This window comes from Anopheles coustani, chromosome 2, assembly GCF_943734705.1.
Source record: "Anopheles coustani chromosome 2, idAnoCousDA_361_x.2, whole genome shotgun sequence".
Lineage (NCBI taxonomy): Eukaryota > Metazoa > Arthropoda > Insecta > Diptera > Culicidae > Anopheles > Anopheles coustani.
Window position 1 is genome coordinate 54,877,993 of NC_071289.1, and position 25,279 is coordinate 54,903,271.

Sequence of the window (25,279 nt, forward strand, 5' to 3'; positions counted from 1 at the left end):
TTGAATGTAATTTCTTTTTGTTTCCCTTCCACGAGAGGAACAATATTATTCCCACACACACGCACACAACCAAACGGCGTGTAAAAAGTTTGAGGATGCCAACGACACATGGCGTTCCCAAGTGGTCACCCACCTAAGTACTAACCATGCCCGATGTTGCTTAACTTCGGTGATCGGACGAGAACCGGTGTTTTCAACATGGTATGGTCGTTGACAAGTATGCTCCTGCTATGTCCGCAACATAAGCGTCGTCGAAGGAGGCTGGACGGAGCTAAAAATAGAACATTCTCACAATGTTCAGTTCTTCCAACAACAAGGTGAAAAGGACTCATTTAATGAAATTTCTTTTTGTTTCCCTTCCACGAGAGGAACAATATTATTCCCACACACACGCACACAACCAAACGGCGTGTAAAAAGTTTGAGGATGCCAACGACACATGGCGTTCCCAAGTGGTCACCCACCTAAGTACTAACCATGCCCGATGTTGCTTAACTTCGGTGATCGGACGAGAACCGGTGTTTTCAACATGGTATGGTCGTTGACAAGTATGCTCCTGCTATGTCCGCAACATAATCGCCGTCGAAGGAGGCTGGACGGAGCTAAAAATAGAACATTCTCACAATGTTCAGTTCTTCCAACAACAAGGTGAAAAGGACTCATTTAATGAAATTTCTTTTTGTTTCCCTTCCACGAGAGGAACAATATTATTCCCACACACACGCACACAACCAAACGGCGTGTAAAAAGTTTGAGGATGCCAACGACACATGGCGTTCCCAAGTGGTCACCCACCTAAGTACTAACCATGCCCGATGTTGCTTAACTTCGGTGATCGGACGAGAACCGGTGTTTTCAACATGGTATGGTCGTTGACAAGTATGCTCCTGCTATGTCCGCAACATAAGCGTCGTCGAAGGAGGCTGGACGGAGCTAAAAATAGAACATTCTCACAATGTTCAGTTCTTCCAACAACAAGGTGAAAAGGACTCATTTAATGAAATTTCTTTTTGTTTCCCTTCCACGAGAGGAACAATATTATTCCCACACACACGCACACAACCAAACGGCGTGTAAAAAGTTTGAGGATGCCAACGACACATGGCGTTCCCAAGTGGTCACCCACCTAAGTACTAACCATGCCCGATGTTGCTTAACTTCGGTGATCGGACGAGAACCGGTGTTTTCAACATGGTATGGTCGTTGACAAGTATGCTCCTGCTCCGCAACATAATCGCCGTCGAAGGAGGCTGGACGGAGCTAAAAATAGAACATTCTCACAATGTTCAGTTCTTCCAACAACAAGGTGAAAAGGACTCATTTAATGAAATTTCTTTTTGTTTCCCTTCCACGAGAGGAACAATATTATTCCCACACACACGCACACAACCAAACGGCGTGTAAAAAGTTTGAGGATGCCAACGACACATGGCGTTCCCAAGTGGTCACCCACCTAAGTACTAACCATGCCCGATGTTGCTTAACTTCGGTGATCGGACGAGAACCGGTGTTTTCAACATGGTATGGTTGTTGACAAGTATGCTCCTGCTATGTCCGCAACATAAGCGTCGTCGAAGGAGGCTGGACGGAGCTAAAAATAGAACATTCTCACAATGTTCAGTTCTTCCAACAACAAGGTGAAAAGGACTCATTTAATGAAATTTCTTTTTGTTTCCCTTCCACGAGAGGAACAATATTATTCCCACACACACGCACACAACCAAACGGCGTGTAAAAAGTTTGAGGATGCCAACGACACATGGCGTTCCCAAGTGGTCACCCACCTAAGTACTAACCATGCCCGATGTTGCTTAACTTCGGTGATCGGACGAGAACCGGTGTTTTCAACATGGTATGGTCGTTGACAAGTATGCTCCTGCTATGTCCGCAACATAAGCGTCGTCGAAGGAGGCTGGACGGAGCTAAAAATAGAACATTCTCACAATGTTCAGTTCTTCCAACAACAAGGTGAAAAGGACTCATTGAATGTAATTTCTTTTTGTTTCCCTTCCACGAGAGGAACAATATTATTCCCACACACACGCACACAACCAAACGGCGTGTAAAAAGTTTGAGGATGCCAACGACACATGGCGTTCCCAAGTGGTCACCCACCTAAGTACTAACCATGCCCGATGTTGCTTAACTTCGGTGATCGGACGAGAACCGGTGTTTTCAACATGGTATGGTCGTTGACAAGTATGCTCCTGCTATGTCCGCAACATAATCGCCGTCGAAGGAGGCTGGACGGAGCTAAAAATAGAACATTCTCACAATGTTCAGTTCTTCCAACAACAAGGTGAAAAGGACTCATTTAATGAAATTTCTTTTTGTTTCCCTTCCACGAGAGGAACAATATTATTCCCACACACACGCACACAACCAAACGGCGTGTAAAAAGTTTGAGGATGCCAACGACACATGGCGTTCCCAAGTGGTCACCCACCTAAGTACTAACCATGCCCGATGTTGCTTAACTTCGGTGATCGGACGAGAACCGGTGTTTTCAACATGGTATGGTCGTTGACAAGTATGCTCCTGCTATGTCCGCAACATAAGCGTCGTCGAAGGAGGCTGGACGGAGCTAAAAATAGAACATTCTCACAATGTTCAGTTCTTCCAACAACAAGGTGAAAAGGACTCATTTAATGAAATTTCTTTTTGTTTCCCTTCCACGAGAGGAACAATATTATTCCCACACACACGCACACAACCAAACGGCGTGTAAAAAGTTTGAGGATGCCAACGACACATGGCGTTCCCAAGTGGTCACCCACCTAAGTACTAACCATGCCCGATGTTGCTTAACTTCGGTGATCGGACGAGAACCGGTGTTTTCAACATGGTATGGTCGTTGACAAGTATGCTCCTGCTATGTCCGCAACATAATCGCCGTCGAAGGAGGCTGGACGGAGCTAAAAATAGAACATTCTCACAATGTTCAGTTCTTCCAACAACAAGGTGAAAAGGACTCATTTAATGAAATTTCTTTTTGTTTCCCTTCCACGAGAGGAACAATATTATTCCCACACACACGCACACAACCAAACGGCGTGTAAAAAGTTTGAGGATGCCAACGACACATGGCGTTCCCAAGTGGTCACCCACCTAAGTACTAACCATGCCCGATGTTGCTTAACTTCGGTGATCGGACGAGAACCGGTGTTTTCAACATGGTATGGTCGTTGACAAGTATGCTCCTGCTATGTCCGCAACATAATCGCCGTCGAAGGAGGCTGGACGGAGCTAAAAATAGAACATTCTCACAATGTTCAGTTCTTCCAACAACAAGGTGAAAAGGACTCATTTAATGAAATTTCTTTTTGTTTCCCTTCCACGAGAGGAACAATATTATTCCCACACACACGCACACAACCAAACGGCGTGTAAAAAGTTTGAGGATGCCAACGACACATGGCGTTCCCAAGTGGTCACCCACCTAAGTACTAACCATGCCCGATGTTGCTTAACTTCGGTGATCGGACGAGAACCGGTGTTTTCAACATGGTATGGTCGTTGACAAGTATGCTCCTGCTATGTCCGCAACATAAGCGTCGTCGAAGGAGGCTGGACGGAGCTAAAAATAGAACATTCTCACAATGTTCAGTTCTTCCAACAACAAGGTGAAAAGGACTCATTGAATGTAATTTCTTTTTGTTTCCCTTCCACGAGAGGAACAATATTATTCCCACACACACGCACACAACCAAACGGCGTGTAAAAAGTTTGAGGATGCCAACGACACATGGCGTTCCCAAGTGGTCACCCACCTAAGTACTAACCATGCCCGATGTTGCTTAACTTCGGTGATCGGACGAGAACCGGTGTTTTCAACATGGTATGGTCGTTGACAAGTATGCTCCTGCTATGTCCGCAACATAATCGCCGTCGAAGGAGGCTGGACGGAGCTAAAAATAGAACATTCTCACAATGTTCAGTTCTTCCAACAACAAGGTGAAAAGGACTCATTGAATGTAATTTCTTTTTGTTTCCCTTCCACGAGAGGAACAATATTATTCCCACACACACGCACACAACCAAACGGCGTGTAAAAAGTTTGAGGATGCCAACGACACATGGCGTTCCCAAGTGGTCACCCACCTAAGTACTAACCATGCCCGATGTTGCTTAACTTCGGTGATCGGACGAGAACCGGTGTTTTCAACATGGTATGGTCGTTGACAAGTATGCTCCTGCTATGTCCGCAACATAAGCGTCGTCGAAGGAGGCTGGACGGAGCTAAAAATAGAACATTCTCACAATGTTCAGTTCTTCCAACAACAAGGTGAAAAGGACTCATTTAATGAAATTTCTTTTTGTTTCCCTTCCACGAGAGGAACAATATTATTCCCACACACACGCACACAACCAAACGGCGTGTAAAAAGTTTGAGGATGCCAACGACACATGGCGTTCCCAAGTGGTCACCCACCTAAGTACTAACCATGCCCGATGTTGCTTAACTTCGGTGATCGGACGAGAACCGGTGTTTTCAACATGGTATGGTCGTTGACAAGTATGCTCCTGCTATGTCCGCAACATAAGCGTCGTCGAAGGAGGCTGGACGGAGCTAAAAATAGAACATTCTCACAATGTTCAGTTCTTCCAACAACAAGGTGAAAAGGACTCATTTAATGAAATTTCTTTTTGTTTCCCTTCCACGAGAGGAACAATATTATTCCCACACACACGCACACAACCAAACGGCGTGTAAAAAGTTTGAGGATGCCAACGACACATGGCGTTCCCAAGTGGTCACCCACCTAAGTACTAACCATGCCCGATGTTGCTTAACTTCGGTGATCGGACGAGAACCGGTGTTTTCAACATGGTATGGTCGTTGACAAGTATGCTCCTGCTATGTCCGCAACATAATCGCCGTCGAAGGAGGCTGGACGGAGCTAAAAATAGAACATTCTCACAATGTTCAGTTCTTCCAACAACAAGGTGAAAAGGACTCATTTAATGAAATTTCTTTTTGTTTCCCTTCCACGAGAGGAACAATATTATTCCCACACACACGCACACAACCAAACGGCGTGTAAAAAGTTTGAGGATGCCAACGACACATGGCGTTCCCAAGTGGTCACCCACCTAAGTACTAACCATGCCCGATGTTGCTTAACTTCGGTGATCGGACGAGAACCGGTGTTTTCAACATGGTATGGTCGTTGACAAGTATGCTCCTGCTATGTCCGCAACATAAGCGTCGTCGAAGGAGGCTGGACGGAGCTAAAAATAGAACATTCTCACAATGTTCAGTTCTTCCAACAACAAGGTGAAAAGGACTCATTGAATGTAATTTCTTTTTGTTTCCCTTCCACGAGAGGAACAATATTATTCCCACACACACGCACACAACCAAACGGCGTGTAAAAAGTTTGAGGATGCCAACGACACATGGCGTTCCCAAGTGGTCACCCACCTAAGTACTAACCATGCCCGATGTTGCTTAACTTCGGTGATCGGACGAGAACCGGTGTTTTCAACATGGTATGGTCGTTGACAAGTATGCTCCTGCTATGTCCGCAACATAATCGCCGTCGAAGGAGGCTGGACGGAGCTAAAAATAGAACATTCTCACAATGTTCAGTTCTTCCAACAACAAGGTGAAAAGGACTCATTTAATGAAATTTCTTTTTGTTTCCCTTCCACGAGAGGAACAATATTATTCCCACACACACGCACACAACCAAACGGCGTGTAAAAAGTTTGAGGATGCCAACGACACATGGCGTTCCCAAGTGGTCACCCACCTAAGTACTAACCATGCCCGATGTTGCTTAACTTCGGTGATCGGACGAGAACCGGTGTTTTCAACATGGTATGGTCGTTGACAAGTATGCTCCTGCTATGTCCGCAACATAAGCGTCGTCGAAGGAGGCTGGACGGAGCTAAAAATAGAACATTCTCACAATGTTCAGTTCTTCCAACAACAAGGTGAAAAGGACTCATTTAATGAAATTTCTTTTTGTTTCCCTTCCACGAGAGGAACAATATTATTCCCACACACACGCACACAACCAAACGGCGTGTAAAAAGTTTGAGGATGCCAACGACACATGGCGTTCCCAAGTGGTCACCCACCTAAGTACTAACCATGCCCGATGTTGCTTAACTTCGGTGATCGGACGAGAACCGGTGTTTTCAACATGGTATGGTCGTTGACAAGTATGCTCCTGCTATGTCCGCAACATAATCGCCGTCGAAGGAGGCTGGACGGAGCTAAAAATAGAACATTCTCACAATGTTCAGTTCTTCCAACAACAAGGTGAAAAGGACTCATTTAATGAAATTTCTTTTTGTTTCCCTTCCACGAGAGGAACAATATTATTCCCACACACACGCACACAACCAAACGGCGTGTAAAAAGTTTGAGGATGCCAACGACACATGGCGTTCCCAAGTGGTCACCCACCTAAGTACTAACCATGCCCGATGTTGCTTAACTTCGGTGATCGGACGAGAACCGGTGTTTTCAACATGGTATGGTCGTTGACAAGTATGCTCCTGCTATGTCCGCAACATAATCGCCGTCGAAGGAGGCTGGACGGAGCTAAAAATAGAACATTCTCACAATGTTCAGTTCTTCCAACAACAAGGTGAAAAGGACTCATTTAATGAAATTTCTTTTTGTTTCCCTTCCACGAGAGGAACAATATTATTCCCACACACACGCACACAACCAAACGGCGTGTAAAAAGTTTGAGGATGCCAACGACACATGGCGTTCCCAAGTGGTCACCCACCTAAGTACTAACCATGCCCGATGTTGCTTAACTTCGGTGATCGGACGAGAACCGGTGTTTTCAACATGGTATGGTCGTTGACAAGTATGCTCCTGCTATGTCCGCAACATAAGCGTCGTCGAAGGAGGCTGGACGGAGCTAAAAATAGAACATTCTCACAATGTTCAGTTCTTCCAACAACAAGGTGAAAAGGACTCATTGAATGTAATTTCTTTTTGTTTCCCTTCCACGAGAGGAACAATATTATTCCCACACACACGCACACAACCAAACGGCGTGTAAAAAGTTTGAGGATGCCAACGACACATGGCGTTCCCAAGTGGTCACCCACCTAAGTACTAACCATGCCCGATGTTGCTTAACTTCGGTGATCGGACGAGAACCGGTGTTTTCAACATGGTATGGTCGTTGACAAGTATGCTCCTGCTATGTCCGCAACATAATCGCCGTCGAAGGAGGCTGGACGGAGCTAAAAATAGAACATTCTCACAATGTTCAGTTCTTCCAACAACAAGGTGAAAAGGACTCATTGAATGTAATTTCTTTTTGTTTCCCTTCCACGAGAGGAACAATATTATTCCCACACACACGCACACAACCAAACGGCGTGTAAAAAGTTTGAGGATGCCAACGACACATGGCGTTCCCAAGTGGTCACCCACCTAAGTACTAACCATGCCCGATGTTGCTTAACTTCGGTGATCGGACGAGAACCGGTGTTTTCAACATGGTATGGTCGTTGACAAGTATGCTCCTGCTATGTCCGCAACATAAGCGTCGTCGAAGGAGGCTGGACGGAGCTAAAAATAGAACATTCTCACAATGTTCAGTTCTTCCAACAACAAGGTGAAAAGGACTCATTTAATGAAATTTCTTTTTGTTTCCCTTCCACGAGAGGAACAATATTATTCCCACACACACGCACACAACCAAACGGCGTGTAAAAAGTTTGAGGATGCCAACGACACATGGCGTTCCCAAGTGGTCACCCACCTAAGTACTAACCATGCCCGATGTTGCTTAACTTCGGTGATCGGACGAGAACCGGTGTTTTCAACATGGTATGGTCGTTGACAAGTATGCTCCTGCTATGTCCGCAACATAAGCGTCGTCGAAGGAGGCTGGACGGAGCTAAAAATAGAACATTCTCACAATGTTCAGTTCTTCCAACAACAAGGTGAAAAGGACTCATTTAATGAAATTTCTTTTTGTTTCCCTTCCACGAGAGGAACAATATTATTCCCACACACACGCACACAACCAAACCGCGTGTAAAAAGTTTGAGGATGCCAACGACACATGGCGTTCCCAAGTGGTCACCCACCTAAGTACTAACCATGCCCGATGTTGCTTAACTTCGGTGATCGGACGAGAACCGGTGTTTTCAACATGGTATGGTCGTTGACAAGTATGCTCCTGCTATGTCCGCAACATAATCGCCGTCGAAGGAGGCTGGACGGAGCTAAAAATAGAACATTCTCACAATGTTCAGTTCTTCCAACAACAAGGTGAAAAGGACTCATTTAATGAAATTTCTTTTTGTTTCCCTTCCACGAGAGGAACAATATTATTCCCACACACACGCACACAACCAAACGGCGTGTAAAAAGTTTGAGGATGCCAACGACACATGGCGTTCCCAAGTGGTCACCCACCTAAGTACTAACCATGCCCGATGTTGCTTAACTTCGGTGATCGGACGAGAACCGGTGTTTTCAACATGGTATGGTCGTTGACAAGTATGCTCCTGCTATGTCCGCAACATAATCGCCGTCGAAGGAGGCTGGACGGAGCTAAAAATAGAACATTCTCACAATGTTCAGTTCTTCCAACAACAAGGTGAAAAGGACTCATTTAATGAAATTTCTTTTTGTTTCCCTTCCACGAGAGGAACAATATTATTCCCACACACACGCACACAACCAAACGGCGTGTAAAAAGTTTGAGGATGCCAACGACACATGGCGTTCCCAAGTGGTCACCCACCTAAGTACTAACCATGCCCGATGTTGCTTAACTTCGGTGATCGGACGAGAACCGGTGTTTTCAACATGGTATGGTCGTTGACAAGTATGCTCCTGCTATGTCCGCAACATAAGCGTCGTCGAAGGAGGCTGGACGGAGCTAAAAATAGAACATTCTCACAATGTTCAGTTCTTCCAACAACAAGGTGAAAAGGACTCATTTAATGAAATTTCTTTTTGTTTCCCTTCCACGAGAGGAACAATATTATTCCCACACACACGCACACAACCAAACGGCGTGTAAAAAGTTTGAGGATGCCAACGACACATGGCGTTCCCAAGTGGTCACCCACCTAAGTACTAACCATGCCCGATGTTGCTTAACTTCGGTGATCGGACGAGAACCGGTGTTTTCAACATGGTATGGTCGTTGACAAGTATGCTCCTGCTATGTCCGCAACATAAGCGTCGTCGAAGGAGGCTGGACGGAGCTAAAAATAGAACATTCTCACAATGTTCAGTTCTTCCAACAACAAGGTGAAAAGGACTCATTTAATGAAATTTCTTTTTGTTTCCCTTCCACGAGAGGAACAATATTATTCCCACACACACGCACACAACCAAACGGCGTGTAAAAAGTTTGAGGATGCCAACGACACATGGCGTTCCCAAGTGGTCACCCACCTAAGTACTAACCATGCCCGATGTTGCTTAACTTCGGTGATCGGACGAGAACCGGTGTTTTCAACATGGTATGGTCGTTGACAAGTATGCTCCTGCTATGTCCGCAACATAATCGCCGTCGAAGGAGGCTGGACGGAGCTAAAAATAGAACATTCTCACAATGTTCAGTTCTTCCAACAACAAGGTGAAAAGGACTCATTTAATGAAATTTCTTTTTGTTTCCCTTCCACGAGAGGAACAATATTATTCCCACACACACGCACACAACCAAACGGCGTGTAAAAAGTTTGAGGATGCCAACGACACATGGCGTTCCCAAGTGGTCACCCACCTAAGTACTAACCATGCCCGATGTTGCTTAACTTCGGTGATCGGACGAGAACCGGTGTTTTCAACATGGTATGGTCGTTGACAAGTATGCTCCTGCTATGTCCGCAACATAATCGCCGTCGAAGGAGGCTGGACGGAGCTAAAAATAGAACATTCTCACAATGTTCAGTTCTTCCAACAACAAGGTGAAAAGGACTCATTTAATGAAATTTCTTTTTGTTTCCCTTCCACGAGAGGAACAATATTATTCCCACACACACGCACACAACCAAACGGCGTGTAAAAAGTTTGAGGATGCCAACGACACATGGCGTTCCCAAGTGGTCACCCACCTAAGTACTAACCATGCCCGATGTTGCTTAACTTCGGTGATCGGACGAGAACCGGTGTTTTCAACATGGTATGGTCGTTGACAAGTATGCTCCTGCTATGTCCGCAACATAAGCGTCGTCGAAGGAGGCTGCCAGGAGCTTAAAATAGATAATGCTTTACAATAGTCAGTTGAAGAAACAACCGTATAGATAATCATGCTCGATACCGTTTAGTTTTGAAGTATGAGAAATAGAACATCATGCATACAATATTTACAATATTGAGCTTCAGGTTTGAGAAGCTGACAACATTCCCGTTACTTCTTTCTACCTTCAATAAGCACTAAACATGTATGTTCTACACAGTTTGATCTTACTTTGGCATACATTTTTATTTGCTAAATATGAAAGTTTCACCGACCAACTAAGAAAGTTGTTCGTATCGGTAGTACAAGTATGTGTAAAAATATTTGTCGAAATACAAACGAAAAGAACATCTTCCAATGATGGCAGTGTTCTCATTATGCTTTTGCATTATCCTCTCCGTTGTCATGCGGTTGCAAAATTTTCCACTAATATATTTTTTCTGTGTTTGTTTTTACCATTGATCGTAAATGCGGCTAAAACCTCGCAATAAAGAGTATCATCTATAAGCAACTATCTATCCATTCATATGAGTGATTTTTTTTTTCTGCGCGACTTATCCTAACTAACTAACGACGATTATGCCTAGAAACATGCTTAAAAATAATCAATAGATATCTGCAATATAAACCCTCAATTTCACCTCCATACCGTCTAGCTTGAGGTAAACAAAAGATGATTTTAGGAATAGTATATCTTTAATTGTGAACTTGTAAACGCGAATGTAGAATAGTAATAGTAGTTGATGTAGGACATAATGTTTGTAATAATCCAAAACTGCTATTCGTGCAGTTGACCGTTTGTAAAAATGTAATTTGAAGCTAGTACAGGTAGCACTTCAAGCAAACATCTTTCCTCACCATTTTTTTACGAGGACTGCAATGTTACTTGTTCGAGTCTTAGACATTTGATTATAAATACGCAGCTCTTCGATACTATGTCAATAGTGTTGCTTAGTTTTTCGAGTGTGTACCAATTGTTCACTATTGGAATGCTTCAGATACCCTTTTGCCTAGCAAGAGTGGTTTAACATGAAAATTACTTTTTTTCTTTTGTCTTGTCTATAACTGACTATTGCTCCGCTCTCTTTACGTCGATGTAACGCCTTTTCTCGCAACAAGCAGATTCAGGACGGGATTTTTCCGTATGTAACTTACAGCCTTTTTGTGTGTGACCATGGTGAAATCATATCCGTTGCACTGCAGGATTTTGTCGTGCATTCGCAGGCCCGATTTAGCAGCTGGGCTACCTTCATGCACTTCAGTCACGTAGATTCCCTGTCGTTCAAACATAATTAAATAAAATAGATTAGACGAACGTTGGATACACAATTGAATGACTTTAACGACTTCATGCGCACACTAACTATAAATGCACTTACATAGTCCGTGTATCCCTGCGGACTTTTTCGGAAGTCCTGATCAATGCCACCGCCTATTTTGAATCCACATTTCAGCACCTCGCGACCTTCTTCGTCGATGTCCTTTTCCTTGTGTAAAGTTATGGGAATCTGTAAGCGAAAGAGAGTATTTAGCCGTTTGCAACAGACAACCTATTAGGATTAATTTTACGGTATGTATCGCAGGGCCACCAAGGTGTTCTCACTTCAGTCTTGTTATCATGCTTTGTTTGCAATTGTTTACGTTTCGACTGACTCTTCAATGGAATCTTTGAGGTCATCCACAGCAACAACCTACTATCGTTCCGTGCAAACTTTCAAGAACCGATATGCGTAATCGCTTTCCTTAACTGATGATTCATACGCAGGATGGCCATAAGTAACTAACATCATGCATCAACAAGTCATTGATTCCACACAACTTACGCTTAAGCACTCCATTGCGGTACCCGCCTGATGCTGGAAAGCTTTTTTCGCCATTTCGCTGGCTGCGTGAGGTAGTTGTTGTAGCACGCAAGAGGTAATGGAAGATGTCCTACAGTCCAGTAGATTTGATATGACAAAACTTCCGCGCTGTTGTTGGAACTTTTACGATTCGTCTATTTTACAGTGGCTTCGATCGATTCCTGCGGAATAACAAACACCACTGAAAAAAGTGGTGTCGCTGCTTGACAGTTCGTATGCTAATATTATTCATATTCTCTTTTCACTGGGATTTTTAATTTTATTGGCAAATAGTGATGAGGAAACTAAATCCCTACAGGGATTCGGATCTTTCGATTCAAATCTATTCTGAGATCTGGATCTTCGAATCCGAGTCCCAATCCCAATTACCGATTTTTCTCATTATTTGTTACTTTAACAATTGTATAATCAATGGTTGAATTGATCCTAAGGCAAAACCGATTCTGTGAAAGGTCCCCTGGACCATCAGGATCGTTATCGCTATCCGCTCTCAGGGGGAGCTTTTTCATTTCAGTTCCGAGGGAACTACCCACCACTATGCGTCAATTTGAGCCATGGGATCCACACCAAAGTGATTACTATCCGCAGTTCAGCGCGACGTCCCGTTTCAAAAGTAGCCCAGTTCCGGCAGAACAATCGCGGAAGCCAAGCGCGACAGAGGTAGGGGAGTATGTGGAAATATGTATCACATTGGGGCGCAAACTCGGCTAAAATTTTTTGTTGAATTTTGACGTAGTAATGCATGATATTTGATAAGCCACGTATTTTATGCACCCTGAGTGAGTTTGGCGCTTCTACATTTGAAATTCACTGAGAAAACAAACTTAAACAGACAACGACGATATTTTGCCCCACCATAGGAGGTATATATTTCTTCTTCTTCTTCTTCTTTCGCTATGCGAGTCGGGGTATATCCTCCTACGCTAAGTCGAACGTTAGTTCCCTTACTCGTAATCAGAGGCGTACCGACTCTGTCCGAACTCCTATGAAGGGGCTCGTCCTTTAGGACCGGCTAATAATAGCCATATGTCCACCCGCCGGCCACGGGAGGGATAATTCCTTCCGTTGTCAGGACACAAGAACTCGTGGTCCGCTTGATTGACTCAAACAGAACGAGATGTGCGGCAGCTAGGATTTTTCTGACCTGAGCTCCAGCTCGGCGTGACCACGCGGTCGTGCCGTAACCTTACTTTTCCGCTAACCCTTTCAGGAACTGCACTGCTAACCTCCGCTCTGATTCACTGCCGAACTGAAACTGGTATATATTTCCACATCATTTCCTACTTGTTGAAGAGCAGTTTGTTTACGTTTCGGCACCCGAAAAATCTTTGGAAAAAAAATCAATTAAAACGGAGTTTCATAACTGAATTTCATTTGTGAAGGCTAGAAATAAGTAGTACAACGAAAAATCCGATGTTTCGTGGATAATATTGCTCGTTTTATATGCGTTTGTGTTTCGGCTTGTTTACGTTTTGTCCAGCTGTCGGTTTGTTTACGTTTAGAATTGACATTTGACAAGAGCTAGCGCGACGACGCGTTTTTCGCTGCTTCTACACTAGCATCGTCTAGCGCAATTTGTGCGACATTTTTTTATATGGAGTTCAGCCGCCTGTCAGGCGACGTCGCGTTTCGTGACGGGACGTCGCGCTGTAGTGTGGACCCCGAGGTAGACTTCCGAAGCTTTTCGAAAAATAAACTTTCTCAAAACCTAAAAAATAGGTTCCAGAATTTTTTCTAGAGCCTAACTTGCAAATCGCGCAAAAAACTCAATCTATGTCCAATAAACCTACCCAGCGTTCGATTAGAGTAAACTGAAATCAATTACATTGTCTCTAGATCGACTCGTTATGTGATTAATTCGACTCAAATAATTGTGAGTCGATTCAAACAGTTCTTCTTCATCTTTCGCTATGCGAGTCGGGGTATATCCTCCTACGCTAAGTCGAACGTTTGTTCCCTTACTCGTAATCAGAGGCGTACCGACTCTGTCCGAACTCCTATGAAGGGGCTCGTCCTTTAGGACCGGCTAATAATAGCCATATGTCCACCCGCCGGCCACGGGAGGGATAATTCCTTCCGTTGTCAGGACACAAGAACTCGTGGTCCGCTTGATTGACTCAAACAGAACGAGATGTGCGGCAGCTAGGATTTTTCTGACCTGAGCTCCAGCTCGGGGTGACCACGCGGTCGTGCCGTAACCTTACTTTTCCGCTAACCCTTTCAGGAACCTCGTGCACTGCTAACCATCCGCTCTGATGCAACGCCGAACTGGAACTGATTCAAACAGTTTAGGATCAAATCAAGTCCTAAACAAATCAAATCTGATTCGAATCCTAATCGAATCAAATCTTTAGAATCCGTCAGATGGGATTCGAATCTGTAGAATCTGTCTAGGGATGCAATCTTCGAATCTTCCGAATCCCGATTCTGCCAACACTATTGGCAAATGAAACGTCAAATGTTGTTATCAATTCTGGAGCGGTAGGTTTTTCAGCGTAAAAATAATTCACATTTCTTTGTGTTGCCATTAAAACTGCTTTCCGTATCGTGAATCTGATATCATAATTTTCTTGAGCTAAACGTACGCTGTGTGTTACCGTTGCTGTGGATATTCTTGCTGATAAATCATGCTACAACAGTTTGTTTTCCTGTTTCTGACCACGATCGTGCTTTGTGCGGATTGTGCTGCAGCCGACGGAATGGATTTCGGTGATGGCGCGGCACTGGTCCTAGGAGTGCTCATAAGCATCGTCGGCATACTGGCATGCCTGGGTGCACACGCCCGAAAACTGCGGGCTAATCAGTTTTAGACTTAACGTTTGAAACTGTCTCCCAACACCAACCAAATAATAATTTCAACCAAGTACACACAATCGGCTGAAGGAGCGTCATTTCTATTTCATTCCATAGTTTCTTAGTGAAGTAAGCATGAGCTACCTAAGAACCCTCCGAACGGTGGCACTATCGTCCGGAAGATTATCTACGCACACTTATAGGGAACATGCGGTGCTAACAACGCCACGGTGGAACAATGCCAGTGTCCAGGGATTCCTTCCGCAATCGGCGGTACGGCAGTTTTCCTACGAAGCTACCGTCACCAGCATTTGGCAATCGATCTCCCACAGCAAACCGGTAGCTTACGTTCAGCATGGGATGATAGATTTTCACGATTTCACCGGACTTCCCTGGTGGGCGACGATTATTCTCGCGACGGTTGGCCTACGAACATTTGTCACCTTGCCGCTTGCGATCTATCAGAACAAAATATTGGCACGTCTGGAAAAAATTTCAATGGAAATGCCCGACATTATCAAGGAACTGAAGATGGAAACAGCCTACGCTATAAAAAAATTCAATTGGTCTGAAAAGGAAGCGCGCATCATGTACAATCATTCGGTAGGTTTTTCGTACGGGAGCTGTTGATTACTTAACAAACAATAATCCACTTTTATTACGCTTTCAGCTTAAAAAACAGTGGAACAAACTAATCGTCCGCGAAAACTGTCACCCAGCCAAGACGATGGTACTGCTCTGGGGTCAGATACCGCTGTGGATAGTGCAGTCGGTGGCAATTCGAAATTTGGTGTCCCTTATGCCCGATCCGACCGCCATCGAGGCGCAGATTGCATACACCGAGTTAACAGTGGGTGGTTTCGGTTGGATACCGAATCTGACCGAATTAGATCAATCACTTATACTACCGGTTGCGCTGGGTGTTATAAACTTAACTATCATCGAGGTAGGCAAGTCGGAAATCTTCCCAAACCGATCACGTAATATTTTATTTATTTATTCCTTTTGTCCAGATTCAAGCTGCGTCTCGAACAAAGCTACCCTCGAAACTTCAAACCGTATTTACCAATCTGTTTCGTGTGCTAAGCATCGTAATGGTTCCAATTGCTGCTTCCGTTCCTTCGGTAAATTACAGTTCCTATGTTAACCCTTCTTAAGGTGGCAAAACAGCTATTAACATCCAATTAATTTCCGTAATTACAATACTCTTTCGTGACGGCTATTTTCATTTTTTTTTTACTTTGTAGTGTCTTTGCCTGTACTGGGTCTCGTCCAGTGCATACGGATTGGGCCAAAATCTGTTTCTTCTATCTCCTCGCGTTCGTCGCGCCGTAGGAATTCCAGCCGTACCGTCAGAGTCGTCCCAACCTTACCAACACCTATACCACAAGTTAACGTCGAAGTTCAGTGCCCTAAGCAACCGTTTGTCCAGTTCTAATCCCAGCCCGAAAGTGTGATCCGTTCGAATAAGATAGTTAAAGTTTCAATACATTAATTTTAAATTATGCACTTTGCTTTTGTACATAAACCACGTTTACGGGCGTTTTATTATATATCTTATATTGCTAACCCCATTGATGTTTTTTCAGTATCACTACGTTAATAAGAGATATAAAAGTGTAAAAATGCCATCAAAAATATTTAAGGTACATTGCAACACGCTGTACTACTCAGCTACTCGGTGTCATCCCCCGTGATGTTTTCTGCGACGTTTACTGGTTCATTGTTTCCGGAAGTTAAGTTTTTAGTTCTATCTTATTGATTAAGGAGAGAAAACTTATCGACGCCTTAAACTCCATGCTGGTGCAGCGATTGGTTGAGCTTCTGCTCGATCCAGTCTCGATAGTAGGCCACGTTCAAGTAAACTCCCGGCTTATTCACGTAGCCACAGTGCTTTCCCCACGAGACGATACCGGTTAGGACATTAGTGCCTGGAACGAAACCAAATAACATGAGATGTTTTCTCAAACTTAACCCAAGCCGTTGCTAGGTATTGATAGGCTAGATATCAAGTGGGAATCTTGGTGAAGTGGAAAGCCACGTCGAGGCTCTTTAGCTAAAGAACAGCAACGATCTTCGACACAAATTTTGTTATGAAAATTATTTTCTACTCTTGAATACAATTTTCTGTTTAAAACTGTTGATCACAGAGTTATATATACAGCTTTGGACTTTAGTATTAAACATTTTGTTGTGTTAAACATTACTGTTTTATAAAAGGCGTAAGAAAATAAAGGAAGTTTCGTACAATGTTCAAACTTGAAAAAGAAATTCGTACTAATACGGGGGCAGGGCATTTTGGAGTCTAAGTTGATTCGACTGAGTTTTCCTTCTTTAGTATACTTCCAGCACTGAATCTATTTCTACTGTCGTTTTTTTCCTAGGATTACTCACCATCGCTGTTAGGGCATACCAAGGGCCCACCGGAATCGCCATCGCACGAGTCAACACCGGGCTCGAGCGTACCAGCACAAAACATGCCATCGATCAACGAGTCCCCGTAAACTTCGGGCTGCCGGCAGACACTATCCGGTAACAGGGGAACAATTCCAGCACGCAAGTCAAAGGAAGAATCTGTGAAAAAAGGTGTGATGTTGAAAACACTGCTACCGATTCCTACCGGTATCATTGCATACTCCTTACCTTTCGATCCCGCTACGGTGGCACCCCATCCGGAGATGGTACAGTTTTTGCCCGCCTCGTACGGCGCGTTCTGCGCTGGCAGGCAGATCGGTTGCACGTAGTTATTGAAGCGCACTGGCGTCTTAAGCACAACGACCGCGATGTCGTTGCTCATGTGGTGACCCTGACGGAACTGCTCGTGGATATACGTGTTCTCAACGAAAATGTCCATCTCGGCTTGATCGTACGCGGTCGTATGGTAGTCTCCGATGCGCACCCGGTAAGTACTTTTCGCGTACCCGACCAGACAGTGGGCTGCCGTGAGGACGTGGTATCGCGTGATTAACACCGCTCCACACCAGTGAAGCGTTTTCACACGTAGCGAAGCCTGCCATGGATGGTGGCCGTACACTGTCTCGGAACCGTGGACAACCCGAGCACCGTAGGTGGGTTTCCGAAGGGTCGGATCAACCATCACCCGGCCACAGCTGTCGGGATGAATTTTGCGCGAACGCTCGACGAAATCGAATCGAGGATTCGGTCGAGTATTCCGTAACCGTGCCGTTCTTGGTTTGGTCGGTACATACACGCCGCACCGCACACCGACGTCCTCCGAGTGACCACAATTATGCTGGCCCCAGTGCCAGTGGACACAGTGCTCGATCGACGTTTCCGTGCCATTGCAAGCCACCTGATCGAGCCAAATCTGCCCCGAACCGGGCGGATAAACGTTCTTTCTAACCTCCGCCGTTCCGTTGAATCCTAGCTGACGGCAAATAACTCTCGCCTCGCGCACCCCAAAGTCGTCATCACACACCGTTCCCCACGTTCCATGGTAGTTGATCTCCACGCGTCCCTCGCGATCATTCGGACCGCCCGCCAAACGGACGGCTAGTGGAGCCTTGCAGTGATCTGGCAACTCGTCCGACCCATCCGCACAGTCCCGCACGTTGTCGCATAGGAACTGCAGCGGAATGCACTCTTCTGACGCGTGACACAGCCAGTAATCCTGCGGACAAGTCATGATGGGCGTTCGGCACACCACTCCCACCACTTCTTCAGCATTGCAATCGCTCACACCCCACCCATTAAAGTTGCACTCTCGCAATGAACTTTCGTTTCCATGGCATCGGACGGCATCCATCATGAAGAACGGCCCATCCTCATCCCCGCTCGGATCGGTTGCATTTGGCGGGAAATGTGAGTGTGGTTTCACCTCCATTGCTCCACCCTCGTAGCCAGCCTCACGGCATACCACATTTGCCGCATCGATTCCAAAGCTGTCGTCACAGACGTACCCCCAACGATCGTACACCTTCACCTGCACGTTTCCTTGGGCCTTTTTCGAAAGCTTCAGTTCGTAACCGATATGATCACATACTTTTTCATCGGCCCGATTGCCACAGCCGTCCTTTCCGTCGCAAACTTCCGCCTCGTCGATGCACACTCCGTTCCCACAGACGAACTTACCGTAGCAAGGGTCCTGTGTTGTCGTCGTCGTTCTCACCGTCGTTGTTGTCGTCGTTGTCGGTGCTCGGGTTGTCGTTGCATGAGGAACTATCATTGGTTGCCATGGATTGGGACGATTGTCCCCGAATCGACTGCGCACGGCAGGAGGCTTACTGGTGGTAGTCGTCGTAGTCGTCGTGGTCGTGGTGGTTGGCCTACGGTAGATCGGATAAACAACTGACTCTGGTGGAGGGGTTGGCTGTTCCATGATGTACGGCGGAGGAAGTGGCCAGGATGCCAATGGAACCGGATCCGAAGCACCGTAGAAGAACTCATTCACTTCGCCAGGAGTCGGAAGGAGGCTGTACGGTGCTGCAACGGTTGACTTACTACCACGTGGTGTCGGTGGTGGCAATCCTATCACTTGCACCACAGGTGGCTCCTCAGTAGTGGTCGTGGTAGTCGTCATCATAGTGCTCAATTTTGTGGCGTTCAATTCCACCCCCTGCTTGTGTTCCTTCATGTATGGGGATAACATAAGCTTGAGTGCGTCCAGATGTTGCTGGACATTAATGTCTTCCTTGCGTACCGTGGGTTGTGGCGTTCCTAGGGGACGGGCTATAGTTGTTGGATACTCGGAAAGTGGTACTCTAGTGGTCGTTGAGCTAGCAGTTGGTGGCGGTGGAACGTAAACGGGCCTATGGATGGACTGTACTTCCTCTATAGGATCACGTTTAAGTGAATGGATTGCTTTAGTTGGAGGTGGTTCGTAGACAGGATATGGCCTTTGTTCCGGTTGTCGTTGCGCTGGTGCTCTTGTAGGGTCCAAGCGAGATGCTTTCGGTTGGCGACGATCCACTTCCGGTGCTCCGATATTAAAACGTAAATCGAAACCTCCATATTCGGCATCTTGATCCCTGTTATCGTCATATTCATTACCATCCGCTGTGGTTTCTTTCAGAAGTTCAATTTCTTCTACATCGGGATGAATGGATTGTTGTCCACTGGTATCATAACCTCCCGGAGAACCACCAGGCTGAACGACAACAGATACGGGTTGGGATCCGGCTGAAGCCTGCGTGGGATAATGAGCTCGAGGAGGAGTAGGACTCTGTGGTACCGGAATTTGTGGCCGGTTGATACCGAGTATAATGTTCTCCGTATTGTCGCAGTCTACGTTATAGATGTGGTCACATACGAGAATTCGCGAATTAAAAGCCGTACCCGGACCACAATCTTGAATGTGGCGAGCACCATTATTACAGTTTACAAACTTCCTGCAGTCGGTTGGATGGGGTAGTAGTCCGATAACACCCGGCGGACACACCGGTTCTTGCTCCTGCTTCGGTGCGGTGTAAGCGGCAAGTTTCGGAGCCTCACGGGTTTCGGTGGCTGGTCTAATACCATTCAGAGATACCGGTGCGGGTAGACAGCTTACCTTAGAAGCATGATCGCATTCACGTGTCTCCGGATTGAACAAAGTACCGGGTGCACAGCTCTGAATGAAACCGCGTCCTTTCCAGCAGTTTAGAAACTGGCGGCAGTCCATTGCGTACACGAAATGACCAGTCATACCCTCCGGGCAGTTGATACCGTCAAAGTCCTTAAGGGATGGGTGGATCGGAGCGCGGACAGCAGGTTTTGCAGATAACGTTTCGCCGATCAAACGATCCTCCGCACCGTATCCAAAGCTCGAGCGAGAGGCTAAGGGGACCGATTGCTGCTGCTGGGTGTACGGTAAAGCTCGAGCTTTAGCTTCCGGTGCACGCTGTCCATCTCTAGGAAAAGGTGCTAGCGGTACTCCCGGTTGGTAAAGTGGAGCCGACGGGCCGTGCTGTTGCACTGTATGATGCTGCCTTTGTACCGGTGCATACTGACGGACCATTGGGGTGTAGTACGTAGTCTCCGCTTCGTACGGCCGATGATGGTGTACCTGACTATAAGAACCGTGCATTTCCGGCATCATATGAACGTGGTTCTGTTGTGGCGACGTCCTTGGATCGTAGATCTGGGGTTTTAATAGAAAAGCGGTAGTCAAATGCGATTAGGAAAGTATATTTGCTAAATTTGATCAAAACAATCATTTGCAACGATCTAGGAGAGAGATTACGTAGTAGAATTTAAAATATGACACGTACGAAATTCATTTTCTTGCTCATGTACATTCACGGGAAGTATTAACTTTTTACATTGGCTTAGTGCAACGATTATAAAACAAATCTCAGACGACATTTGATCGATAACAATTAATTAATATATCAAATATTAATAAAACAAATGTTTCAAAAGGTGGTCATTAGAGAACAGTTATGTAATTTTCATTTTTCATTAGAGAACAAATATGTATTGCGCAGTTACAAAATGCAAGACTGATTTTTCGAAGCGATTAACGTTTGTTTCTTGTGAAATACAAAGATTAAAAAGCAAATTACTCTTCAATCAAAACAACTGCTTTATGTTAGTGATAATGATAATATGAATGAGTAATTGTCAACAACATAAAACCTCTGGAACATCAGATGAAACGCTATCAGCACATGAACGCATGTATTTGAAGACAACAATCTCTTGTTCGCTTCGAGTTGTTTGCTTTTCGTTGCTAATATAGTAAGACAAACATGAGATCAATTACCGTTCAGGTCTATGAAGCTATTTGACATGAAAAATGCTGTCTACAAACAATTAATAATTATGAATCAAAATTCTAAAGAAAAAATCTGTGAGGTGGAGACGATCCTCATTCTTCCCGTTCTATCTGCGTTTTCAATTGAAAAGTATATTTGCATTTTGTTTTTGCACAGAAGTTCTTTTTTTATTTTTTAACTGAATCATTTTGCTTCCATAAGCGATAAGATGTTTGCTAGTATTCTTTGAAAAATAGGAAGCATGCAGCTTTTCTTGAACTGTTTCCCATTTGATAGTGAACTGTCTAGCGGTTCCATAAGATAGCGCTTATAGCGGAAAGAATTGGAGCGAGGTTATTATGATGACGACATCTGGGACGGTCCAACGTCGATCGTGTAATCACAGAGTCGTTCCTCAAAACATTAACAGGAGTATTCTCATAGATCGTTCAAACCTTAATCTTTCTCGTAGATTCGTTTTCACTGTAATATGCTCTACCAAAAGTCTTAGAAAACACATCAAAGGACACAACAACAGAGCGAACCGTCCGAAACACCGCGGATATGGTGATCTGATAAGACTAATACTTTCAAGAAAGAATCAGCTCTGGCAACCGATATTTGCTTTCGTGGAACGGTAAAGGATGAACCGTGAGTATCAATTTTATTTTTAACAACACACACTTTTTTTGGAAATATTTTCAACTTACACTTTGCACTACATTGAAGCATCCTCCTAACAGCACGATCGCTACGAGAAACGCTATTCTGGGCCTTTTCCAAACTTTTTGCCGCATCTTGTCCACTTTTTCCTTTAACAACCACCAATAAATTTGTTTCACTCGTCTGCCCAACTTATTTTCCTCTCGGTATCACTGATAAAAATCACAAATGTTTGGTAAACACGGTACTCCTGCGAATGGCTCTAGGAACCAGTGAACCACAATCACTCTCATACGGCGCTGATGCCTTTTGTACAGCTAGAGGTGACCGTCAACGTCCCTAGCAGGCACAACACGTCCAGTCTGGTCTAGTTTCGATCGTGGAATGAGCGGGATGTGGCCACGATCGGCAGTATACGAGAGATCCCACAGGGCAATGCATAAAGATTTCATGCGAGATTGGCCTCTCAGAAGCCGAGCGCCGCATTGCTTCGGGTTGGTTCGAGTCACCGTGGCTGAACCGTTTGGTCCATGAGGACATGTTTTAGATTAACCGTAAATTGACTAAATGAGCAAAAATTCCCTTGTGATCGAAAGCATCTTCAATACCGTGATAACGGAACGGTCTCATAACAATGATACATTTGGTCGTTTAAATATAAATGAAGAATAGATATGTATTATGTTTATGATTACCCAAAAAAGGAGTTAAAATTACTAATAATGTAGCTTATTATATTATTTCGTAAAAATAATTTCAATCTGCCGAGGATTTACGGTTTACATTTGATCACGTGGAACAAAGATTATCTGAGAAAATCACGTTTATCGTTGCGGCATGTAACCGTAACACAAAACTTGGCATAAAATATAACACACTTCAGCACGTGCCTTTGCTACGAAGTAAATACGAGTTACATATTTTGAAATGTAGAGTTACAGGCACTGTTAAAATGACAGTTACAATAGTGTAAAAGAACCGTTTAGCATGGACCACTTAGTTCTCTTATCTGCATGTTGCCGTCCTGCTCCTGTTTATTTACGCAGCTGCACAACATCATAGGGAGTGAGAAAAGAATAACATATCCTATAACAAGAATAACACTCCTCTCCTCTCCTGCTTAGTCCTTCCGCTCGGTGACCCTGCGGCCTCTACCCTTTACTAATTTTTTGTAATTAATTTTAAGTTTAGACGTTATAAAGCCCTCGAGGCGAATAACAGTAAGTGCATAATAAAAATAATAAATAATAATGATATTCTTCAGCCGCCAAGAAATGGACCATTCCGTTTCGCAGGTCGGTAAAACCCCCATTCATACAACAATTTGATGATGAATCATTCTTGTGATGCGTTCATGGTTTTTATTAACGGATCAATTAAATTCCAACAATTTAGCCGATTCCTCTATTTGGAAGAAACGGGATCAACAACACGATCAAACTCATGGAGGAAAGTTGTCTTGTAGCCATCGAAACAGTTGATTTCATTGATACTGCTCGAGGAGCATTGAGACAAGCGGTCAATTAATTTTCAATTGACTGTTGGCTCCGCAAGATGGTTAAAGTAGAAGCAAGTGGATGACGCGAACTACTCCCAGTTCACCCGGCAGAGCACGCTGTTTGTGCGATAGGTTTGTTTGCGTACGTAAGATGCGCACGAGCGCTTATCGCTTCTCCATCAATGTGGACTATCTGGACCGAACTCAGCGCCCTCGGTCGGTACTGGACAATTTACCCTGGGATGTACGATAATCTGCTCAGCTGATTCACGACCGTCTTACAATTTCTGCTTCTTTCTCATGCAAATTGGTCATATGTTGGGGATTTTCTTCTTTCGTCATGCGCTAGTGAGTTATGTGGAGGAAAGTTTATACAATTTCCCCATCGCATAGAATTCATTGAAACCTACGTACTAACATTGATATCAGGGATTCCACGACAACCGAGCGTCGTTAAAAAAATTGGCCCACGAGGGCGAAACACTCACTTTACGGCATAGGTTCGAATCCCAACCGATAACAGACCCTCTCCTGTACTCACTATCCACGTGCACAGTCTCGTAAGCCCTTAATACGGCACAGGGTCTTGACAACTTTTAGAAAAATGTTTTAGAAAACCTGAGAAAACTATTCTAGGATATTTCCCTACGGCCTACGTAATTACAAACAGGAAGCACCTATGGAAGACCATGCGGTAGTACAGCTTTTCTTAAGAACTAGTGCGACTGTTAGATGTCATTATAGAAAGGCACCCGTTCGAAAATCCTATCAGAACCTTGTGAATCTAATTCCTCGACTATGTGAAAGACTTCGACATAATCTGACGAAACGCTGTGACGGGTTGCGAGGCATACACCGGATTGGGGCACAAGGCTTCTTCTAACTCTTGATTCAAATTCCTTAGATCCACAGATTCTCCAACACACGAAGTGTGCAATGTACATATTGCTCGCAGGAAAGGCCAGTTGTCCTGCATAATCTGAAACGTGGTATTTGCTTATGTAGGCAGGTAAACCACTCGGAATCTTCGAGTGGCGAATGTTCCGATAAATTCCTGGCCACGTATACGTGCGGGATGTGTGGAGACGAAGGATGAACCACGAGCTAGCTGAGGTATTAAGCGCGCAAGATAGTTCACGGCTGTCAGGTCCGTCAGAGATATCCGACTCATACCTCACCAAACAGATCCAGCAAGGAAAGGAGAAGACCAGCGAGCTCAAGTGGGTCCATTTCAAGAGGCATAAGGCGGCTCCATCTTCGACTGTCGCTGGAATTTTCCGATTTGAAAAAAATCCTACAAAAACACACCGATTTTTATGGCAGCTTTTATAGCAGCTGAACGAATGAGCTTTTATTGCACAAAAGTTTCCACGACTGTTGCTAGTGATGCTAAAACCGAATCAAGTGTGGGGTCAAAATCTCTGAATCCGAATCCCAATCCATCAAATAGCCGATAGACGGTGCAAACCAAGCAATGCCGGTCAGGAAATTGCGCAGCCTAAATTAACGGTACACACAACGGTTTAAATACTCGTTGATCGAAATTAACGAATTTATGTACCACCTATTCCATACATTCAGTTT

General features: G+C 44.7%; 3 protein-coding genes and 31 non-coding genes across 34 annotated transcripts; 1 reads left to right on the plus strand and 33 right to left on the minus strand.

Moving 5' to 3' along the window:
• Positions 1 to 96: 96 nt before the first annotated feature.
• LOC131268423 (5S ribosomal RNA) lies at positions 97 to 215 on the minus strand. The gene has a single exon (XR_009178963.1). It is a non-coding gene; the product is annotated as a 5S ribosomal RNA (ribosomal RNA).
• Positions 216 to 427: 212 nt separating this feature from the next.
• LOC131268424 (5S ribosomal RNA) lies at positions 428 to 546 on the minus strand. The gene has a single exon (XR_009178964.1). It is a non-coding gene; the product is annotated as a 5S ribosomal RNA (ribosomal RNA).
• Positions 547 to 758: 212 nt separating this feature from the next.
• LOC131268425 (5S ribosomal RNA) lies at positions 759 to 877 on the minus strand. Its single transcript, XR_009178965.1, has one exon. It is a non-coding gene; the product is annotated as a 5S ribosomal RNA (ribosomal RNA).
• A 212-nt stretch (positions 878 to 1,089) lies between these two features.
• On the minus strand, positions 1,090 to 1,208 carry LOC131268426 (5S ribosomal RNA). The gene has a single exon (XR_009178966.1). It is a non-coding gene; the product is annotated as a 5S ribosomal RNA (ribosomal RNA).
• Positions 1,209 to 1,416: 208 nt separating this feature from the next.
• On the minus strand, positions 1,417 to 1,535 carry LOC131267856 (5S ribosomal RNA). The gene has a single exon (XR_009178434.1). It is a non-coding gene; the product is annotated as a 5S ribosomal RNA (ribosomal RNA).
• Positions 1,536 to 1,747: 212 nt separating this feature from the next.
• LOC131268428 (5S ribosomal RNA) lies at positions 1,748 to 1,866 on the minus strand. The gene has a single exon (XR_009178967.1). It is a non-coding gene; the product is annotated as a 5S ribosomal RNA (ribosomal RNA).
• Positions 1,867 to 2,078: 212 nt separating this feature from the next.
• LOC131268429 (5S ribosomal RNA) lies at positions 2,079 to 2,197 on the minus strand. Its single transcript, XR_009178968.1, has one exon. It is a non-coding gene; the product is annotated as a 5S ribosomal RNA (ribosomal RNA).
• Positions 2,198 to 2,409: 212 nt separating this feature from the next.
• On the minus strand, positions 2,410 to 2,528 carry LOC131268430 (5S ribosomal RNA). The gene has a single exon (XR_009178969.1). It is a non-coding gene; the product is annotated as a 5S ribosomal RNA (ribosomal RNA).
• A 212-nt stretch (positions 2,529 to 2,740) lies between these two features.
• Positions 2,741 to 2,859, minus strand: LOC131268431 (5S ribosomal RNA). The gene has a single exon (XR_009178970.1). It is a non-coding gene; the product is annotated as a 5S ribosomal RNA (ribosomal RNA).
• A 212-nt stretch (positions 2,860 to 3,071) lies between these two features.
• On the minus strand, positions 3,072 to 3,190 carry LOC131268432 (5S ribosomal RNA). Its single transcript, XR_009178972.1, has one exon. It is a non-coding gene; the product is annotated as a 5S ribosomal RNA (ribosomal RNA).
• Positions 3,191 to 3,402: 212 nt separating this feature from the next.
• On the minus strand, positions 3,403 to 3,521 carry LOC131268433 (5S ribosomal RNA). Its single transcript, XR_009178973.1, has one exon. It is a non-coding gene; the product is annotated as a 5S ribosomal RNA (ribosomal RNA).
• A 212-nt stretch (positions 3,522 to 3,733) lies between these two features.
• LOC131268435 (5S ribosomal RNA) lies at positions 3,734 to 3,852 on the minus strand. Its single transcript, XR_009178975.1, has one exon. It is a non-coding gene; the product is annotated as a 5S ribosomal RNA (ribosomal RNA).
• Positions 3,853 to 4,064: 212 nt separating this feature from the next.
• LOC131268436 (5S ribosomal RNA) lies at positions 4,065 to 4,183 on the minus strand. Its single transcript, XR_009178976.1, has one exon. It is a non-coding gene; the product is annotated as a 5S ribosomal RNA (ribosomal RNA).
• A 212-nt stretch (positions 4,184 to 4,395) lies between these two features.
• Positions 4,396 to 4,514, minus strand: LOC131268437 (5S ribosomal RNA). Its single transcript, XR_009178977.1, has one exon. It is a non-coding gene; the product is annotated as a 5S ribosomal RNA (ribosomal RNA).
• A 212-nt stretch (positions 4,515 to 4,726) lies between these two features.
• On the minus strand, positions 4,727 to 4,845 carry LOC131268439 (5S ribosomal RNA). The gene has a single exon (XR_009178978.1). It is a non-coding gene; the product is annotated as a 5S ribosomal RNA (ribosomal RNA).
• A 212-nt stretch (positions 4,846 to 5,057) lies between these two features.
• On the minus strand, positions 5,058 to 5,176 carry LOC131268440 (5S ribosomal RNA). Its single transcript, XR_009178979.1, has one exon. It is a non-coding gene; the product is annotated as a 5S ribosomal RNA (ribosomal RNA).
• Positions 5,177 to 5,388: 212 nt separating this feature from the next.
• Positions 5,389 to 5,507, minus strand: LOC131267812 (5S ribosomal RNA). Its single transcript, XR_009178393.1, has one exon. It is a non-coding gene; the product is annotated as a 5S ribosomal RNA (ribosomal RNA).
• A 212-nt stretch (positions 5,508 to 5,719) lies between these two features.
• LOC131267813 (5S ribosomal RNA) lies at positions 5,720 to 5,838 on the minus strand. The gene has a single exon (XR_009178394.1). It is a non-coding gene; the product is annotated as a 5S ribosomal RNA (ribosomal RNA).
• A 212-nt stretch (positions 5,839 to 6,050) lies between these two features.
• On the minus strand, positions 6,051 to 6,169 carry LOC131267814 (5S ribosomal RNA). The gene has a single exon (XR_009178395.1). It is a non-coding gene; the product is annotated as a 5S ribosomal RNA (ribosomal RNA).
• Positions 6,170 to 6,381: 212 nt separating this feature from the next.
• On the minus strand, positions 6,382 to 6,500 carry LOC131267815 (5S ribosomal RNA). Its single transcript, XR_009178396.1, has one exon. It is a non-coding gene; the product is annotated as a 5S ribosomal RNA (ribosomal RNA).
• A 212-nt stretch (positions 6,501 to 6,712) lies between these two features.
• LOC131267817 (5S ribosomal RNA) lies at positions 6,713 to 6,831 on the minus strand. Its single transcript, XR_009178397.1, has one exon. It is a non-coding gene; the product is annotated as a 5S ribosomal RNA (ribosomal RNA).
• A 212-nt stretch (positions 6,832 to 7,043) lies between these two features.
• Positions 7,044 to 7,162, minus strand: LOC131267819 (5S ribosomal RNA). The gene has a single exon (XR_009178399.1). It is a non-coding gene; the product is annotated as a 5S ribosomal RNA (ribosomal RNA).
• A 212-nt stretch (positions 7,163 to 7,374) lies between these two features.
• Positions 7,375 to 7,493, minus strand: LOC131267820 (5S ribosomal RNA). Its single transcript, XR_009178400.1, has one exon. It is a non-coding gene; the product is annotated as a 5S ribosomal RNA (ribosomal RNA).
• A 212-nt stretch (positions 7,494 to 7,705) lies between these two features.
• Positions 7,706 to 7,824, minus strand: LOC131267821 (5S ribosomal RNA). Its single transcript, XR_009178401.1, has one exon. It is a non-coding gene; the product is annotated as a 5S ribosomal RNA (ribosomal RNA).
• Positions 7,825 to 8,036: 212 nt separating this feature from the next.
• LOC131267822 (5S ribosomal RNA) lies at positions 8,037 to 8,155 on the minus strand. The gene has a single exon (XR_009178402.1). It is a non-coding gene; the product is annotated as a 5S ribosomal RNA (ribosomal RNA).
• Positions 8,156 to 8,367: 212 nt separating this feature from the next.
• LOC131267823 (5S ribosomal RNA) lies at positions 8,368 to 8,486 on the minus strand. Its single transcript, XR_009178403.1, has one exon. It is a non-coding gene; the product is annotated as a 5S ribosomal RNA (ribosomal RNA).
• Positions 8,487 to 8,698: 212 nt separating this feature from the next.
• LOC131267824 (5S ribosomal RNA) lies at positions 8,699 to 8,817 on the minus strand. Its single transcript, XR_009178404.1, has one exon. It is a non-coding gene; the product is annotated as a 5S ribosomal RNA (ribosomal RNA).
• Positions 8,818 to 9,029: 212 nt separating this feature from the next.
• On the minus strand, positions 9,030 to 9,148 carry LOC131267825 (5S ribosomal RNA). The gene has a single exon (XR_009178405.1). It is a non-coding gene; the product is annotated as a 5S ribosomal RNA (ribosomal RNA).
• A 212-nt stretch (positions 9,149 to 9,360) lies between these two features.
• Positions 9,361 to 9,479, minus strand: LOC131267826 (5S ribosomal RNA). Its single transcript, XR_009178406.1, has one exon. It is a non-coding gene; the product is annotated as a 5S ribosomal RNA (ribosomal RNA).
• A 212-nt stretch (positions 9,480 to 9,691) lies between these two features.
• Positions 9,692 to 9,810, minus strand: LOC131267827 (5S ribosomal RNA). Its single transcript, XR_009178407.1, has one exon. It is a non-coding gene; the product is annotated as a 5S ribosomal RNA (ribosomal RNA).
• Positions 9,811 to 10,022: 212 nt separating this feature from the next.
• Positions 10,023 to 10,141, minus strand: LOC131267828 (5S ribosomal RNA). Its single transcript, XR_009178408.1, has one exon. It is a non-coding gene; the product is annotated as a 5S ribosomal RNA (ribosomal RNA).
• A 270-nt stretch (positions 10,142 to 10,411) lies between these two features.
• Positions 10,412 to 12,217, minus strand: LOC131266430 (tax1-binding protein 3 homolog). The gene is made up of 3 exons (XM_058268949.1): positions 12,008 to 12,217; positions 11,564 to 11,692; positions 10,412 to 11,459 (listed from the first exon to the last, which is right to left on the minus strand). The coding sequence occupies exons 1-3, from the start codon at positions 12,059 to 12,061 to the stop codon at positions 11,271 to 11,273; spliced, it is 372 nt and encodes a 123-aa protein (XP_058124932.1). The 5' UTR covers positions 12,062 to 12,217; the 3' UTR covers positions 10,412 to 11,270.
• A 2,303-nt stretch (positions 12,218 to 14,520) lies between these two features.
• Positions 14,521 to 17,092, plus strand: LOC131266429 (cytochrome c oxidase assembly protein COX18, mitochondrial). The gene is made up of 4 exons (XM_058268948.1): positions 14,521 to 15,442; positions 15,510 to 15,785; positions 15,853 to 15,963; positions 16,087 to 17,092. The coding sequence occupies exons 1-4, from the start codon at positions 14,975 to 14,977 to the stop codon at positions 16,294 to 16,296; spliced, it is 1,065 nt and encodes a 354-aa protein (XP_058124931.1). The 5' UTR covers positions 14,521 to 14,974; the 3' UTR covers positions 16,297 to 17,092.
• On the minus strand, positions 16,628 to 22,522 carry LOC131266428 (uncharacterized). The gene is made up of 4 exons (XM_058268947.1): positions 22,245 to 22,522; positions 17,483 to 20,918; positions 17,234 to 17,413; positions 16,628 to 16,770 (listed from the first exon to the last, which is right to left on the minus strand). The coding sequence occupies exons 1-4, from the start codon at positions 22,329 to 22,331 to the stop codon at positions 16,628 to 16,630; spliced, it is 3,846 nt and encodes a 1,281-aa protein (XP_058124930.1). The 5' UTR covers positions 22,332 to 22,522.
• Positions 22,523 to 25,279: the final 2,757 nt, after the last annotated feature.